We start from the raw sequence: 15,690 nt of genomic DNA on the forward strand, positions 1-15,690 counted from the left end.
CAAATCAAACCAAACAAAAGTTTTAAATTACTATTATACATTTTAAATCATATGTGACCCAGTCTGTAAAAAAACAGCTAAAGTATTTGTTTTAATGTTTTCAACAAAAAATCACTCCACATAATGTAAAGAACATTTTGTGAAAATGTATCTTGCTATCTTTAAAATTGACGGAGAAAGACTATTTCAAAGATTGAAATCAACTGAATGTTAAAATTAAAATCTAATTCATATATGCAACATTTATTTAATAATAATTATACTGGCACCGCAAGCTGCCACTGCCGCGATTTGAGCTTGGTCCTACTGTTAATTTAAGTAAAAATATACACATACATGTGTCTTCTGTTCCGTTTTCTATTATATTATCAATATTTTGCAATGTATAATAATCTTTTGGGCTTTATGCCATGTATTCATTGTACGTTAGAAAAGTGATGATAAAAATGATTCTCTACTAGTTCTTGTTTGGGACCTATTTTTTTTACAGTCTGGGACACGCTCGAAAGTCCGCGCGATGGTGACATCCACTGGTCAATGCGTGTATATGCAACAAAAACACAGCCACAACATGTAGACTTGTACATACATACTATTGTAATTGCTTTCATTAAAGTATATATTTAATTAAAATAATTCTACCATATAATTATTAAATAATACAATGTATATCTTACTTTTCACTATAATATATAGTATTCTTATACCACAATTTATTGTACTTGTTTTAAGTACTTTGAGTACAATGTAAATGCACTTGCCAGGAGTGTTTGTAGAGTCAGTGGACAGCTGGGGCTTATTAGCCCAGAGACACATATCAAAAAATACACTTTAAAAATCTTAAACTTAAATCTTACAGCACAAAGCGTTAAAGAGCATTTCACCCGTAGAAACATTAATCTTTATTGAAAGTGTGTCATATTCGTAGTTGAAATGTAACATACATTTCAAATTTGGTGCCTATTTGAACGAGAAAAGGGGTGTTTGTAGTCTCACCCCCTCAACAAAGATATTGGACTTCCTGCTTTCAATGATGCAAAATGATGATTTTTACATCATTGAAAGAAGGAAGTGCAACACTGAAATCTGTATTTATCCTGTCTCAGGGGCAACTGAGGAAATGATGCACGACCATTCAAAAACATGACTGGGGTTCTAACTATACAAAGATTAATTCAAATGGGTGAAGTGTCCCTTTAAACTGGAACTGAACACAATCATTTAAACGTAACCCTCACCGGCCCGTGGGCGGGCTCAGATGGGCGTATCTATGGGTTTCTGTACTTTATGTTCATGTTCTGATCTTGTTTTTGCAATCAATACACTGAAGTGGATTAAATTATGCAAACGGGTCGCATATTAATATGAATGGCAGTAATTACCAGGTACACACACACACACACACACACACACACACACACACACACACACACACACACACACACACACACACACACACACACATACACGCTTAGTCAAAAAATTATTTTATCAGACTGGCCGTCTGAGCCTCGTTTTTAAGCATACTTTCATCATTTTATATTTATATTTTTTCTCATTTATCATTTTTTGATAGTTATAGTCCACTGGCCACCACTGGGGAAATAAATGTACAAAAAACAAAGAATAGAAATAAAGTACGGTGTGTAATTTTATTGATGTGAAAATACTTCTGTTCTAGCTCAACATGCAGAAACAGCCATAAGTAAATCATTTGGAAGTTGTTTTCCCAAAAATGGAATTTTGCTATTTGCTTCAGTAATGTTCCAAACAGCCCAACAGCAACATTGGCTAAAGCATTTATGTGAATTTGGAGCGGGGATATCCATTCGACTACATTTCACTTGTAAATGCGATAACTTGTGTGAAATGGTTTCGAATTACAAATATTTTCACAAAAATATTTTAATGAACACTTTGCAAGTTATCTTTATTTATATATCCATTAATAATACATTGTGACAGCCAACTTAACATTTGACATTAATGGCACCTGCAGCGTATTGTATTCAGTCTTTCAAAAAAGCCATCAAGTGTTCAGTAATTTTTGTCCATCTTCACTGTGTCCATTTTTTCCACTGTCCCGTTTGCCATGGACGCCATTTAGTCGTTCTGTCCTGTCTTTGCCAGCTGCCGAAAGCATCTTCTTTTTAAAACTGAAATCTGTGCTTCGACTGTTTTCACAGTCATTCTGGAAAATACAAACATGTTATAATACAAATGTTAATGCCAAGCAAATAAAGTTTCAAAGTCAGCCATAGAATTTCAATTTTAAACCTGAATTTTCTTTAAACCACTTTTAACATGATTAAGCAAGTCTCCCTTTAATATTACATGATTGTTCTTCAGAGTCAGATGCTGTACGTCAATGCCATCAATTCCTATGAGTTTACTTTTATATATAACAAGACTAAAACAAACTAAACTACACAAAAAAAATCAATATTGTTATTCTGTCTTAATTGTAAGATTTGTTTTACAATGTTCTGTATCATAACCTGACCACTTTTGCATTTAGCATTAAATATGTACACTCTTGCACTGTACTATAGGATTTATACACCACTGTTAATATAGTTATTTATATTATATTACATTTCTGTCAAGAGTTCATTCTAAAAGTTACACAATGCACCTTTAACAGATTCACAGTAGATATGTTTTGTAATATTATATGAGTGTGAAAGACATTTTTATTTCATGTACCTAGTTTTACGCTGTATTTAAGTTTAGATGTGGTATGCAGAAGCAATCTTACCCCATCTGAATGCTCAGGAAGAGTTTGATAGGGTTGTGATGACTCAGTCTTATTGGGTCTGCAGTCCTCTTCTAGTAAACCCACAGAAGAATCAAAGTCCTCATCAGTACTGGAGCCCTTATAGAGAGAGGTATTAACGTCAGAAAGCTGTATGACTGTTTCCTAATATAAATCAATCTTGTAAAAACTGCAGTTCTTGTTATCCTGCCCATAAATGAGTGTAACATGCTGCAATGCGGTATTATGAAGCATTGAGCAGGCTTGATATTGTTACCTGGGTGAAAGGTTTGGTTGGGGACTGTGTGTTCTTCGGGGAAGCGGATCCTCTCATCCTTTCACTCAACCAGGAGAAAGGCACAAACGGTGGACCAGAGGAACGTGAAGACCGGCTCTCTGTTCTCTCTGAATCCCTGCGTACAAACACAAAGAACATCACACATCTGTATCCACTGTATCCACACTGGTGCTAAAATGACATTTGTAAGTATATATATTTGTATAAGTATATGTATGCACAAAACATTTTAATACCACAATTGAGTGGACACACTGGGGTGCATTCCATATGGCTAAAATATATTTTCAAATTTAATTTCAAATATATTTTTACATATTTAAAAAATGGCAAAATTATATGTGCTGAAATATATTTTGAAATATGTTTACAGAAATTAGTTTTTCACAAATAAGATTTTAGCCATTTTTGTATATTTTAAAAATACATATATTTTTTATATACATTTATTACACGGCTCTCTGGAATGCTTGATTCTGATTGGTCAGTTGAGACATTTGCAGGTTCGTTCTTTTCAAATAATAACCGCTCCAAAATAATAACGCATAGCCGGACTACTTGCACGAGTAAAATCGCTCCGCGCCAATAAAGATCAATAAAGATTACTGTCTGTTTGGCGCCATCTTGTGACAAACACTCGACAACCACGACAAGACACAGAGAGCTTACTGAGACTGAATTTGACAAAATAGAGCATGACAGCTACGAAGCCAACACACAAAAAAATACAGAATGGCCATTAAAACTTCTCAAAGACTGGCTAAAAGAGAAAAAATGGAGACAAGTATGAAGCAGAGGATCTTAATAAGGTATTACGATCATTTTATGCATCTGTGCAAAGTTTCGCGGAAGGATAAAAATGTTAATTTAAAACAAATATGCCAATAAAATGTTTCAAATTCATATTCATGTCCAGTTTTTTTTCTTATGTGGCAAGTAGCCATGTAATAAGCGGGATAATGTAGAGGCAGCCGGTAGTTAATGGGAAATAAGCCCCTTCAGTGTGATACAAGACCCTCCGCTTCGCGTCGGGTCCTGATCACACTGTCGGGGCTTATTTCCCAATAACTACCGGCTGCCTCTACATTATCCCTTACATATTACATATCTATTATATATTACATATATTTTATATACATATATTAAATACTGTCTTTTCTGACCCTAACTATCTTTCAATAGCAGGGGACTATTTTCGGGCACTGCATAATATCATTAAGCCTGCTGCACCCATGTTATGGCAACAAAGTCCTTGATTATTACACCAGAATGAGAGTATAGTTCCTAGCCATATCGGCCTAGAAAATCGCAACTTTCAATTTTCCGTCAGTCTAAGTACACAGTGTAACTACAGAAGAGTCAAGTTTTAAATATGAAAACATATTTACATAAATATATTCGAAACTGCATAAATATACTTTTCATTTTATATTTTATACATATTTATACATTTTATACTTTATACATTTTATAAAAACTTCCATATTTTAATCAGGAAAAATTTGAAAGGTATTTGTTGCCCCTGAAAAACATTTTAAAATAGATTCTTATATATGAAGGTTAAAACGAAATATATTTACAAATTCAAAAATATATTTAATTAAGCTTTACTTTCTACAAAATGTATTTAGAAAAAATTTAAAACATATGTTTGGCCAGAGAAATTTATTTTTTGCCGTATGGGTTTAAATACTGTGGTCTGAGTAAACATTGCCTATTTTGCCATATCCCCAAGAGCTAAGCATTTTGCTATTTATTAATTTTATATAAAAAATTCTGTTTCCCAATCGTAATGTTACAAATTCAATTGTTAAAACCACATTTTAAAGGTTATGCAGTTAAAATGGTACAACAGCAATGACCCATCCAAGTAAATACAGGGCACACACACATACCGATTTCCTGCTGATAGTCTATTGGATCTGTCTTTCCTGACCTTTCCATACGTGCGGCGTAAAGTGACCCTGTTCAACACAACAAGCAGAAAACATTACAGCCCTGCATTGCACAACTGCAGCATCTGTAAACTGTCTAAAACAGACACATATAACACAAGCCCTTAGCTACACCAAACAGAATATATGTAACCACAAAACCAGTCATAAGAGATTTATACATCATCTGAAAGCTGAAAAAATTTAAGCTTTCCATTCATGTATGGTTTGTTAGGATAAGACAATATTTGGCTGATTTGAAAACCTGGAGTCTGAGGGTGCACAAAATCAAAATATTGCCTTTAAAGTTGTCTAAATAAAGTTTTAAAGCAAACATATTACTAATAATAATTACATGTTTTATATATTTAGAGTAGAAATTTACTAAACATGATCTTTACTTAATATCTTAGTTATTTTTGGCATTAAACAAAATCAATAGTTTTGACATTACAATGTATTGTTTGCTCATATGGTTGCCATTGGTTGAGCTGTATAATTGTTTTCTAATACACACACAAATGGGCCAATCATTTTAAAGTAGCACAATGTTTACGCTCCTCACTAAATGAACCAACCGACTAGGATACAAAATGAATATTTTAACATTACAGCAAAACAATGAAACAAAATTTTATTGTAATGACAAAATGTTTGCAAGTGTAGCTAGAAGACTCCTGGCTTTGATAAGCAAATACATCTTGTGGATTATTAGATCAAAAGCATAAATTCTGGCGAAAATGGAAAAGCTTTCATCCAAAATATGTACAGACACTGACCCCAGATCAAGAAATCGTCTCCTGGTTTTCTTGTCCAGAAGCACTGTCGGACTGTCGGGTTCATCTGGACCTGTGTCATGACTGTCGTCTGAAAACATCATCAGAATGAGAATAAGATAAGAATAATGAGATCAGAATCACATCCAGATTGAAAATAGGATCAGGAGGATATGAATCAGATTTAATACAGAACAGAGATATGAGCTTAGATACATTAGATTCAATAATACAAATTTAATTCAATCCAATTCAAGAGCCATTTTATCTACATACACTGTGGTTCCCCTTTAATAAAAGTTGACATTTCGTGCCGTCATGTTTCTACAGTAGCCCTAAACGGACAAACTGCTCTACAGAGTGCTTTTGTCACTACGTTGTCTCAGACGATGACATATTTGTCCTGAAGTGGCTACCGTAGCTTCACTATGCGTTTCGAAAGGGAGAGGTGAGCTGTGTACTGAGCCGTTAGTTTCAATTCACAATCTCACCACTAGATGCCGCAATAAATCTACACAGTTGACCTTTAATGGAAAAATAATACATATTGTACCTTGTACCTGCTTGGGTCAGCAGTCTCCCAGTAAGCAAGCCAATATTAGATGTTTTTGTGATATACAAACCTTCGCTCTGTGAATATTCTCCATAGTGAAGGAGGGGTTGGCTTCCCTCACGTGACTTGAGATGATCCGTCTGACAATGATGGGCTGGAGAAGATGTCTCTGAATGGACACAGGGTCTGGTGGGGGATTTAGACGAAGTAAAGGGCAAAACCTCTTTGGACGGGGTGTTCAGAAAATGCTTGTAGCTCCGCCTTTCATCTTGCACCTCCTTTTCTCCGGCTACAGTTGAGGGGTCAAACGTGAAGGACCTCCGCGAGGTAGGGGAGGAGAGGAGGAGGTCGGATGAAGGAGAGGAGCTTCGAAAGGAGGTGTGGATTGGAGAAGAGGAGGTTTGCAGTGATCCGCCAAAACTCTAGACCACAGATGGAGAAAAAGTGATATCCCATGAGTATAACATTAATATGACTGGTTTTAGCATTGTGGTTGCATTTAAAGAAAACATTTACACAAAATTAAAATCAATACATGAGTAAATAAGTTAAATAAATAAAATAAAAAGAGTATAGCTTACTATTCTGTCAATGCCGTCTTCTCCATCTATCGAGCTCACGCTGTCTCTCAGGCGGGTTCGAGAGGGGCGGTGCCTTCTGGTTTTGATTGACAGTTGTGCTTTGGCTTTCTGTAGGCTGGTGTCAAGACGTTCTGTCTCAGGAACCGCCTCAGTCAGATCTGATGTGGCATAAAACACATTTATTATTATTATGTTATGTTAAAAACGCACTTAGAGACGCAAAAATAACATCACAACTATGCTAAAAACATGATAAAAGACTGCTGCACCATTCACAACACAGACATTAGCGTTCACGTAACAATCCATAAAACACAATGACACTGTAAAGCAGGCTGAAGCCCTATTAAGCTGTCAGCAGCCGAGATTACTTATATAAATGATGAGCGTCCATTTCTCATGTATAGCCCGGGGCGTGTGTAAGGGCCAGTGAAAGAGAAAATGCACAAACACACACAGACAAATACAACAAAGGATGTGTATAGATTCAAATTCAGCTTTCATTCTTCAATTCGAAAATCAAACTTTCATAGCTGCCGCAGCGACTACATAATGATATTTTCAGCACACTTGGTATCAATGTCAATATGAATGAGCATTTCATTGATATGGACTCAACAATATACCAAATCGCAACAGTAATTTTACCATGGTATTTTTAGCCAAAGCTTTTACTCATTTTTAACGAGCATGGTCTGGTGACTGTATGGCACAAATATAGGGTTGATCTAAAGGAGGGCCACATATTATGCCCACTTTACAAGACGTAATATAAGTCTCAAGTGTGCCTAGAATGTGTCTGAAGTTTCAGCTCAATAAATCCCAAAGTTCATTTCTTATAGTATGTCCAAAATGCCCCTGGTGGGAGCAGGGTTTTCATGTGTGTACCTTTAAATGCAAATGAGCTACAGCTCCTCACTTCCTTACCAACAGTGAGTTGAAAATAGATCTGATTCCTGTGAATACAGTCTGAGAGAATAGTATAGCTGCATTTGTGCTACAATGTGCTAACATACACATTTAGAAAAGCTTTTGGATTAAATTAACCAGTCATTCAGAGGCAGTGGGTGGAGCTTTATCAGTGTGACATTACATTAACATGAGAATGTCTAATTAGACTGCTTTGGTTTAATAGGGATTAAAAAAGAAGGAGAGGGTGAATTAATTGTAGGGTTGTTGTGTTCACATTATAAAAGTTAATTCAGCAATTTTGCATAATATGTGCCCTTTAAAAGTATGTGTCCAACAGAAATAAAAATAAAAATATATATTATGATGGAAATTTAAAACACTAGGCGCACTGAACTCGGCATGAACTTAACTTATTTTCTTTTTAAAGTTGCCTTTTTTGTGATTTTCACAAAGGTTTCACAAAATTCCAGGAAAATTTTCTTCAAAAAATATAAACATACAAATATATTAAATGAAAGAACAGACCCTCTGCTTTTAATCAAACAATAAACAAACAAACAAACAAAACGGGAGGGAAATGTTTAATTTATATCTTTTTTTCTATGTTTATAAACTCTTAAATATCGGCATTTTTCTTCAAAAATATTTTTTTTTAGCAAAAAGCTGAAATAGTTGAATTTTTGTAAAGGAATTTTGTTAGAGATCAGATTCAGAATGATAATCAAAACATAAACTGAGAGTAAAACTAATAAATATTATTTGGTTCAGTTTTTTTATAAATTGGGTCATCAAGTGGATAACCGTGGTATTACAGATAACCATAAAAACTCATCAGGAACACGTTTTTTCATGCAAATGTTTTTTCTCTTAAATGACGATATAACTCGTCAATGGCGGGAAATTAGTTAACGGAACACACCCAGATTTTGGGAACATGGGCGGAGTGATTTGCAGAATTCTGGCCGAACTCTCTGCTCCTCACCAGGCTTCTTGGGTGCTGCGAGTAGATAGTACAATTTACACTGTAGAGAAAGTGCCAGGGCCCGGTTGCATAAAGCACCTTAAGTGTAATTTCCCCTTAAGTTCACCCTTATGTTTCCCTTAAAATTAAGGGTGTTGCAGAAAAACCCTTAAGTTTTTTCTGTTGCGTCTCCATGGCAACAATATAACGGCAAACCTGGGTCGCTGTCGTGAAGCACTTAACGATTAACCTTACCTAAGAGAACAGTTTAAGGGATTATACTGTATGCAACACCCTTAAATTATTCTCTTAGGTAAGGGGAATTTACCTGTTAAGTGTCATACTTAAAGGGACACTTCACGCATTTGCATTAAGCTTTGTATAGTTAGAACCAGAATCATGTTTTCGAATGGTCGTGCATCATTCCCTCAGTTGCCACTGATACAGAAGAAATACAGATTTCAGTGTTGCACTTCTTCAATGATGTAAAAAGCATAATTTAAAGCAGGAAGTCCAATATCGTTGATGAGGGGGTGAGACTACAAACACCCCTTTTCTCGGTCAAAAAGGCACCAAATTCTAAATGTTTCATTTCGACTACAAATATGACACACTTTCAATAAAGATTAATGTTTCTACAGGTGAAATGCTCCTTTAAATGACAAAGATATTGGACTTCCTTCTTTCAATGATGCAAAATGATAATTTTTACATCACTAAAAGAAGGAAGTGCAACACTGAAATCTGTATTTCTCCTGTCTCAGCAGCAACTGAGAAAAAGATGCATGACCATTCAAAAACATGACTGGGGTTCTAACTATACAAAGCTTTACACAAATGGGTGAAGTGTCCCTTTAAGGGAAAAACTTAAGGTGCTTTATGCAAACGGGCTCTGGTGCTTGGCCCATATTAAATGGATTGTTCACCCCAAAATGAAAACTAGCCCATATTTTACTTACCCTCAAATGATCCTAGCTGTACATGACTTTCTTCTTTCAGCAAAAAACAATCTGAGTTTTGTTAAATAATATCCTGGCTCTTTTCAGTTTTATAATGCCCTTGGATAGTGCCCCATTTTTAAAAGAATAGTTTAAATGAAAATTCTGTCCTTATTTATTGATCAAAACCTTATTCATATAGCACCTTAGTCACAGAAAATACCTGTAAAATTGGCAGACAGGCTTCTGTGTGAACGAAAACATGTCCTGTAAATGTTTCCAGGAAAAAAGACCTAGTAACATTGCCGTACGATACCCTGAAAGCCCTCTGTGTAAATGAGATGCAGAAACAATGCCGTAAGGGGGTGTGTCGTAGTGAGGCAACAAGAAGTTATGGTTCAGCTCTTAAAAACAAGGGATTTACACGCAGATTAACATTCACAATGAGAAATGTATGCAAACTGGACTAAGCAGAGATCACTCACCTCAGGGAGCTCGTCACTATCCATGCTGAAGCTGAGATCATTCAGAATAAAAGAATAGCATGCCATGCGCTCCTATGAGCTTATACTAAACAAAAATGCATGCGTGTCATAGCAACAAGATATACCGTCCAGCTCCTTAAAATGGGGCTTTTAACGCACATTAACATTCACAATGAGAAATGTCTGCAAACTGGACTGAAGCAGAGCTCATCACTATTAGCGCTGAAGCTAAGATCATTCACCAGCATGACAGACAGCGTGGCATGCGCTCCTTTATAGTCTTATCATAAACAAAAATGCATGAGTGGTTTCTGGAGAGAGAAATAACGGATAATAAGCAAACTTTAAACACTGCGGATAAAGACTTTAAACACGTCACGTGTCTTTATGGGATCTTTACGGTATCTGTGTGAACGCAAAACATTGGCAGTGTGAATGAAACAATATCCTGGATGTATTTTCCATCTATTTTCCGTAATGTCTGTGTGAAAAAGGACTAATGTTGTTACAAACCTGTATGAGTTTCTTTGATTTGCTGAACACAAAGGAAGATATTTGTAATCATCATTGATTTCTAAAGAATGCTAAAATAATATAATGGAAGTCAATTGTGATAAAAAATGGTTTGGTTCCAAACATTGCTCAAAAATGTATACAGGTTTGTAAAATCTTTTACGTAAGTAAATGATAACAGAATTTTCATTTTTGGGAATCCATTTAAAGCTCCAAAAAGTGCATCGATCCATCCAAAATCTAATCCTAAATGTCTTCTGAGGTGAAGCAATCGGTTTTAATAACATTGGGTCAGAAGTCAGGCTTCCACCTGACTTAAACTCTCCTGTGAACACGTATACGGCCTCATCATAGTTTATAAAGTTTGCAATATAAATGTTTCCTTATAAAAACCTATCATATCACCATGGAAGACATTTAATAACGGTATGGACTTGTTTTTTATCAATGGATGCACTTTTTTGGAGTTTTAAAATGGGGCACTATCCAATGTCATTACAAAGGTGAAGGATATTATTTAATATAACTCTGACAATGTTTGGCTGAAAGTAGAAGGTCATATACATGTATGATGGCTTAAGGGTGGCTTAAATGATCTTAATTTGACACTGCAGTGTTTTAATGTTTTCAGTAGATCAAACTCTTACAATTCCTTCCCGGACTCTTACAAATCCTTCCCCAAATTCATTTTTGAATCTCAGCATTATTTCCTGTGGTGACGTTGACACTGACTCAGCAGACTGTACCTCTAAAGTGTGTAGTAAAATCACACGGTACACATAATATAAAAAACAGCCCCTTCAATGTGCCCATTACTATTGCTCTGCATTTATCTACACCATCCACACAAAGATTTAATGAAATATTTAGGACTTGAAACAAACCACTGCACATGCTCGGAGAACAGCCCACCCTCCCGTTGCTTTCAGACCCACGACTGTTTCTGCTCTCTCCTGTAATGCACTCAGTGTATTGAGAGTGTGGAAATGAAGATCTGAACATTAATGGTGGGGGAGGGATGGGCCGATGGGAGAGGTCACTCACCAAACACATCCTCTTCTGCCTCTGCCAGTGGAGTGGAGGACATCTTCAATCTAAAAGAGAAAAACTCAGAATATTGACTGTTTGGCAAGTTAGCTGTATTAACATTTATAAACTGCCCATGAGTGATTACCAATTTAAAGTATTATAATAATATTCATCATCCTTTTACTATTGTCTGTTCATTCTGTTTTTGTTACTAGTTTTATAAAAAAGCACACATAAGCACAGCACTGACCATTTGGTCAGGTAGAATTTGGCTGACAAAACACACATACACACACACACACACACACACACACACACACACACACACACACTCACACACATACGCATACATACACACCCAGGCAACACTACGTTGTGCCATCTGCTGCCCAGCATCTTCAATGGCAATGCCACAAAGCCATCTATCTATTTATCTATCTATCCATCCATCCATCCAGGATCTTGTTATTCTTCTGTTTATACATCTGTCTATTTATCTACCCACATACAAATATTTCTATCTATCTATCTATCTATCTATCTATCTATCTATCTATCTATCTATCTATCTATCTATCTATCTATCTATCTATATATCTATCTATCCATTTATCCATCCATCTATCTATCCATTTATCCATCCATCTATCTATCCATCCATCCATCCATCCTAGATCTTGCTATTCTTTGTTTATACATCTGTTTATTTGTCTACCCACATACAAATATTTCTATCTATCTATCTATCGATCCATCCATGATCTTGCTATTCTTCTGTTTATACATCTGTCTATTTATCTACCCACATACAAATATTTCTATCTATCCATCCATCCATCCATCCTAGATCTTGCTATTCTTCTGTTTATACATCTGTCTATTGATCTACCCACATACAAATATTTCTATCTATCTATCTATCTATCTATCTATCTATCTATCTATCTATCTATCTATCTATCTATCTATCTATCTATCTATCTATCTATCTATCTATCTATCTATCTATCTATCTATCTATCTATCCTTCCATCCTTCCATCCATCCATCCATCCATCCATCCATCCATCCATCCATCCATCCTAGATCTTGCTATTCTTCTGTTTATACATCTGTCTATTGATCTACCTATCTATCTATCTATCTATCTATCTATCTATCTATCTATCTATCTATCTATCTATCTATCTATCTATCTATCTATCTATCTATCCATCCTTCCATCCATCCATCCATCCATCCATCCATCCTAGATCTTGCTATTCTTCTGTTTATACATCTGTCTATTGATCTACCCACATACAAATATTTCTATCTATCTATCTATCTATCTATCTATCTATCTATCTATCTATCTATCTATCTATCTATCTATCTATCTATCTATCTATCTATCTATCTATCTATCTATCTATCCATCCATCCATCCATCCATCCATCCATCCATCCATCCATCCATCCTAGATCTTGCTATTCTTCTGTTTATACATCTGTCTATTGATCTACCCACATACAAATATTTCTATCTATCTATCTATCTATCTATCTATCTATCTATCTATCTATCTATCTATCTATCTATCTATCTATCCATCCATCCATCCATCCATCCATCCATCCATCCATCCATCCATCCATCCATCCATCCATCCATCCATCCATCCATCCATCCATCCATCCATCCTAGATCTTGCTATTCTTCTGTTTATACATCTGTCTATTTATCTACCCACATACAAATATTTCTATCCATCCATCCATCTATTATTTATCATATTTCTTGTTATTTTTCTGTTTTTTCTACATCTATTTGTCTACACACCTACAAATTGATATGTCTTTCTATCAGTCTATCTACCCACAAACAAATTGATCTATCTATCTATCTATCTATCTATCTATCTATCTATCTATCTATCTATCTATCTATCTATCTATCTATCTATCTATCTATCTATCTATCTATCTATCCATCCATCCATCCATCCATCCATCCATCCATCCATCCATCCATCCATCCATCCATCCATCCATCCATCCATCCATCCATCCATCCATCCATCCTAGATCTTGCTATTCTTCTGTTTATACATCTGTCTATTTATCTACCCACATACAAATATTTCTATCCATCCATCCATCCATCCATCCCTCCATCCATCCATCTATTATTTATCATATCTCTTGTTATTTTTCTGTTTTTTCTACATTTATTTATCTACACACCTACAAATTTATATGTCTTTCTATCAGTCTATCTACCCACAAACAAATTGATCTATCTATCTATCTATCTATCTATCTATCTATCTATCTATCTATCTATCTATCTATCTATCTATCTATCTATCTATCTATCTATCTATCGTTATTTTTCAGTTTTTTCTCCATCTATTTATCTGCACCTACAAATTGATATGTCTTTCTATCAGTCTATCTACCCACAAACAAATTGATCTATCTATCTATCTATCTAACTATCTATCTATCTATCTATCTATCTATCTATCTATCTATCTATCTATCTATCTATCTATCTATCTATCTATCTATCTATCTATCTATCTATCTATCTATCTATGTTATTTTTCAGTTTTTTCTCCATCTATTTATCTACACCTACAAATTGATCTGTCTTTCTATCAGTCTTTCTACCCACAACAAATTGATCCATCTATCTGTCTGTCTGTCTATCTATCTATCTAGTCTATGTCTATGTATCTGTCTATCTCTTGCTATTCCATTGTTTATCCACGTAGACAGGAACATAAGAGGGGCTGTGATTAGTAGTGGTGTTTGAAAGGTTCCCCTGCCCCGTGGTTAAGTTCAACCCACTGATCCATTAATCAGAGCCTCTTATAGAGCTAAACATTGCAGATGTCAATACAGACACCTAACCGGACTAAAGTTGTCTCATGATATTTTAACTTTTTCTTCCTCTCAAGAAATCACTGCCGACCAACTGTTTAGGAAAGTGACATGGCATAAGGGCCTTACTTTCGCAAGTCATCTCAGTGTGATAGAGATATGAAGCTAATGGCCATAAACTGGCCCCCACACCACACATTAACCCATCTATAAGAATTAGGGGGGCAGGGCTGCTAAGTAGCTGACAGGCAGGGAATGGCAATAGCAAACAAATCAATATGGAGATGGGAGGGGACGAATCTGGCCTGTATGCATATATCAGCAAATAAAAGCTTACTTTTACTGCAGGGCTAAACAACAAATAAATGCTACATGCTCATTACTATCCCCTTGGCTTCACAGGGATGCCTACAGTAAAACCTTACATGCAGCACACACGATACCTGATCAATACAACGTGTGGAAGAGAAACTTACAGTCATTAGAAAAATTATTAATATAGCTCACCTACGAGTTGCAGTTGACAATCAGGACAAAAGGAAGCTGGAAATCATGAATAGTTCATTATGACAAGTGGATGGGATATGATGGAAAAGCAAGCGGAATAAACAGACTCACCTCTAGATAGTTGCGTATCCCACAGCAAAGCTCAGCTGTTCGGGTGGGCTGGCATACTGCTTCTCTGCCCTGTTCACAGGATGCTGCTGGAGGACTCCTGTTCCTGGATGAGCACAAATTTACAACGTCATAGAGATGCTCTGCGTACAGACACACACACACTTATAGTCCCAGCAACAGAATGTCAGACACTGCTATACACACCCAAGGACAGTGATGAAATGAAGGAGCTTTAGGAGGAGACAGAGAGAGAGAGAGAGAGAGAGAGAGAGAGAGAGAGAGAGAGAGAGAGAGAGAGAGAGCAGGGAGGCGAGGTAGAGGCACGTGTGCATCATGAATCAATGTTATTACAACTCCAACAGCCAATCAGCTTTATACTCCGTCACAGAGGACATCTAATATATCTATATTCCTTTCATTTCAATTAAACATGCATTTTAAATCAAATGTACTGATATGTACAATATGC

At 35.8% G+C, this 15,690-nt stretch overlaps 1 protein-coding gene across 5 annotated transcripts; it reads right to left on the minus strand.

Annotated features, from left to right (window-relative positions):
* Window positions 1–1,627: 1,627 nt before the first annotated feature.
* Window positions 1,628–15,467, minus strand: samd14 (sterile alpha motif domain containing 14). Of its 5 annotated transcripts, XM_065253590.2 has the most exons (11): window positions 15,426–15,467; window positions 15,222–15,324; window positions 15,111–15,146; window positions 11,751–11,800; window positions 6,898–7,055; window positions 6,387–6,738; window positions 5,767–5,854; window positions 4,949–5,017; window positions 3,033–3,168; window positions 2,759–2,875; window positions 1,628–2,191 (listed from the first exon to the last, which is right to left on the minus strand). In XM_065253590.2, exons 4-11 carry the CDS (start codon window positions 11,791–11,793, stop codon window positions 2,030–2,032), a joined length of 1,125 nt encoding a protein of 374 aa, XP_065109662.1. In that variant the 5' UTR covers window positions 11,794–11,800; window positions 15,111–15,146; window positions 15,222–15,324; window positions 15,426–15,467; the 3' UTR covers window positions 1,628–2,029. The 5 variants fall into 5 exon arrangements, with proteins under 5 accessions (XP_065109662.1, XP_065109663.1, XP_065109664.1 ...); XM_065253591.2 differs by lacking the exon at window positions 15,111–15,146 and having other exon boundaries at window positions 15,426–15,461; XM_065253592.2 differs by lacking the exon at window positions 15,426–15,467 and having other exon boundaries at window positions 2,759–2,829; window positions 15,222–15,419.
* Between the last annotated feature and the right edge of the window lie 223 nt (window positions 15,468–15,690).

This window comes from Paramisgurnus dabryanus, chromosome 1, assembly GCF_030506205.2.
Source record: "Paramisgurnus dabryanus chromosome 1, PD_genome_1.1, whole genome shotgun sequence".
Taxonomy (NCBI): domain Eukaryota; kingdom Metazoa; phylum Chordata; class Actinopteri; order Cypriniformes; family Cobitidae; genus Paramisgurnus; species Paramisgurnus dabryanus.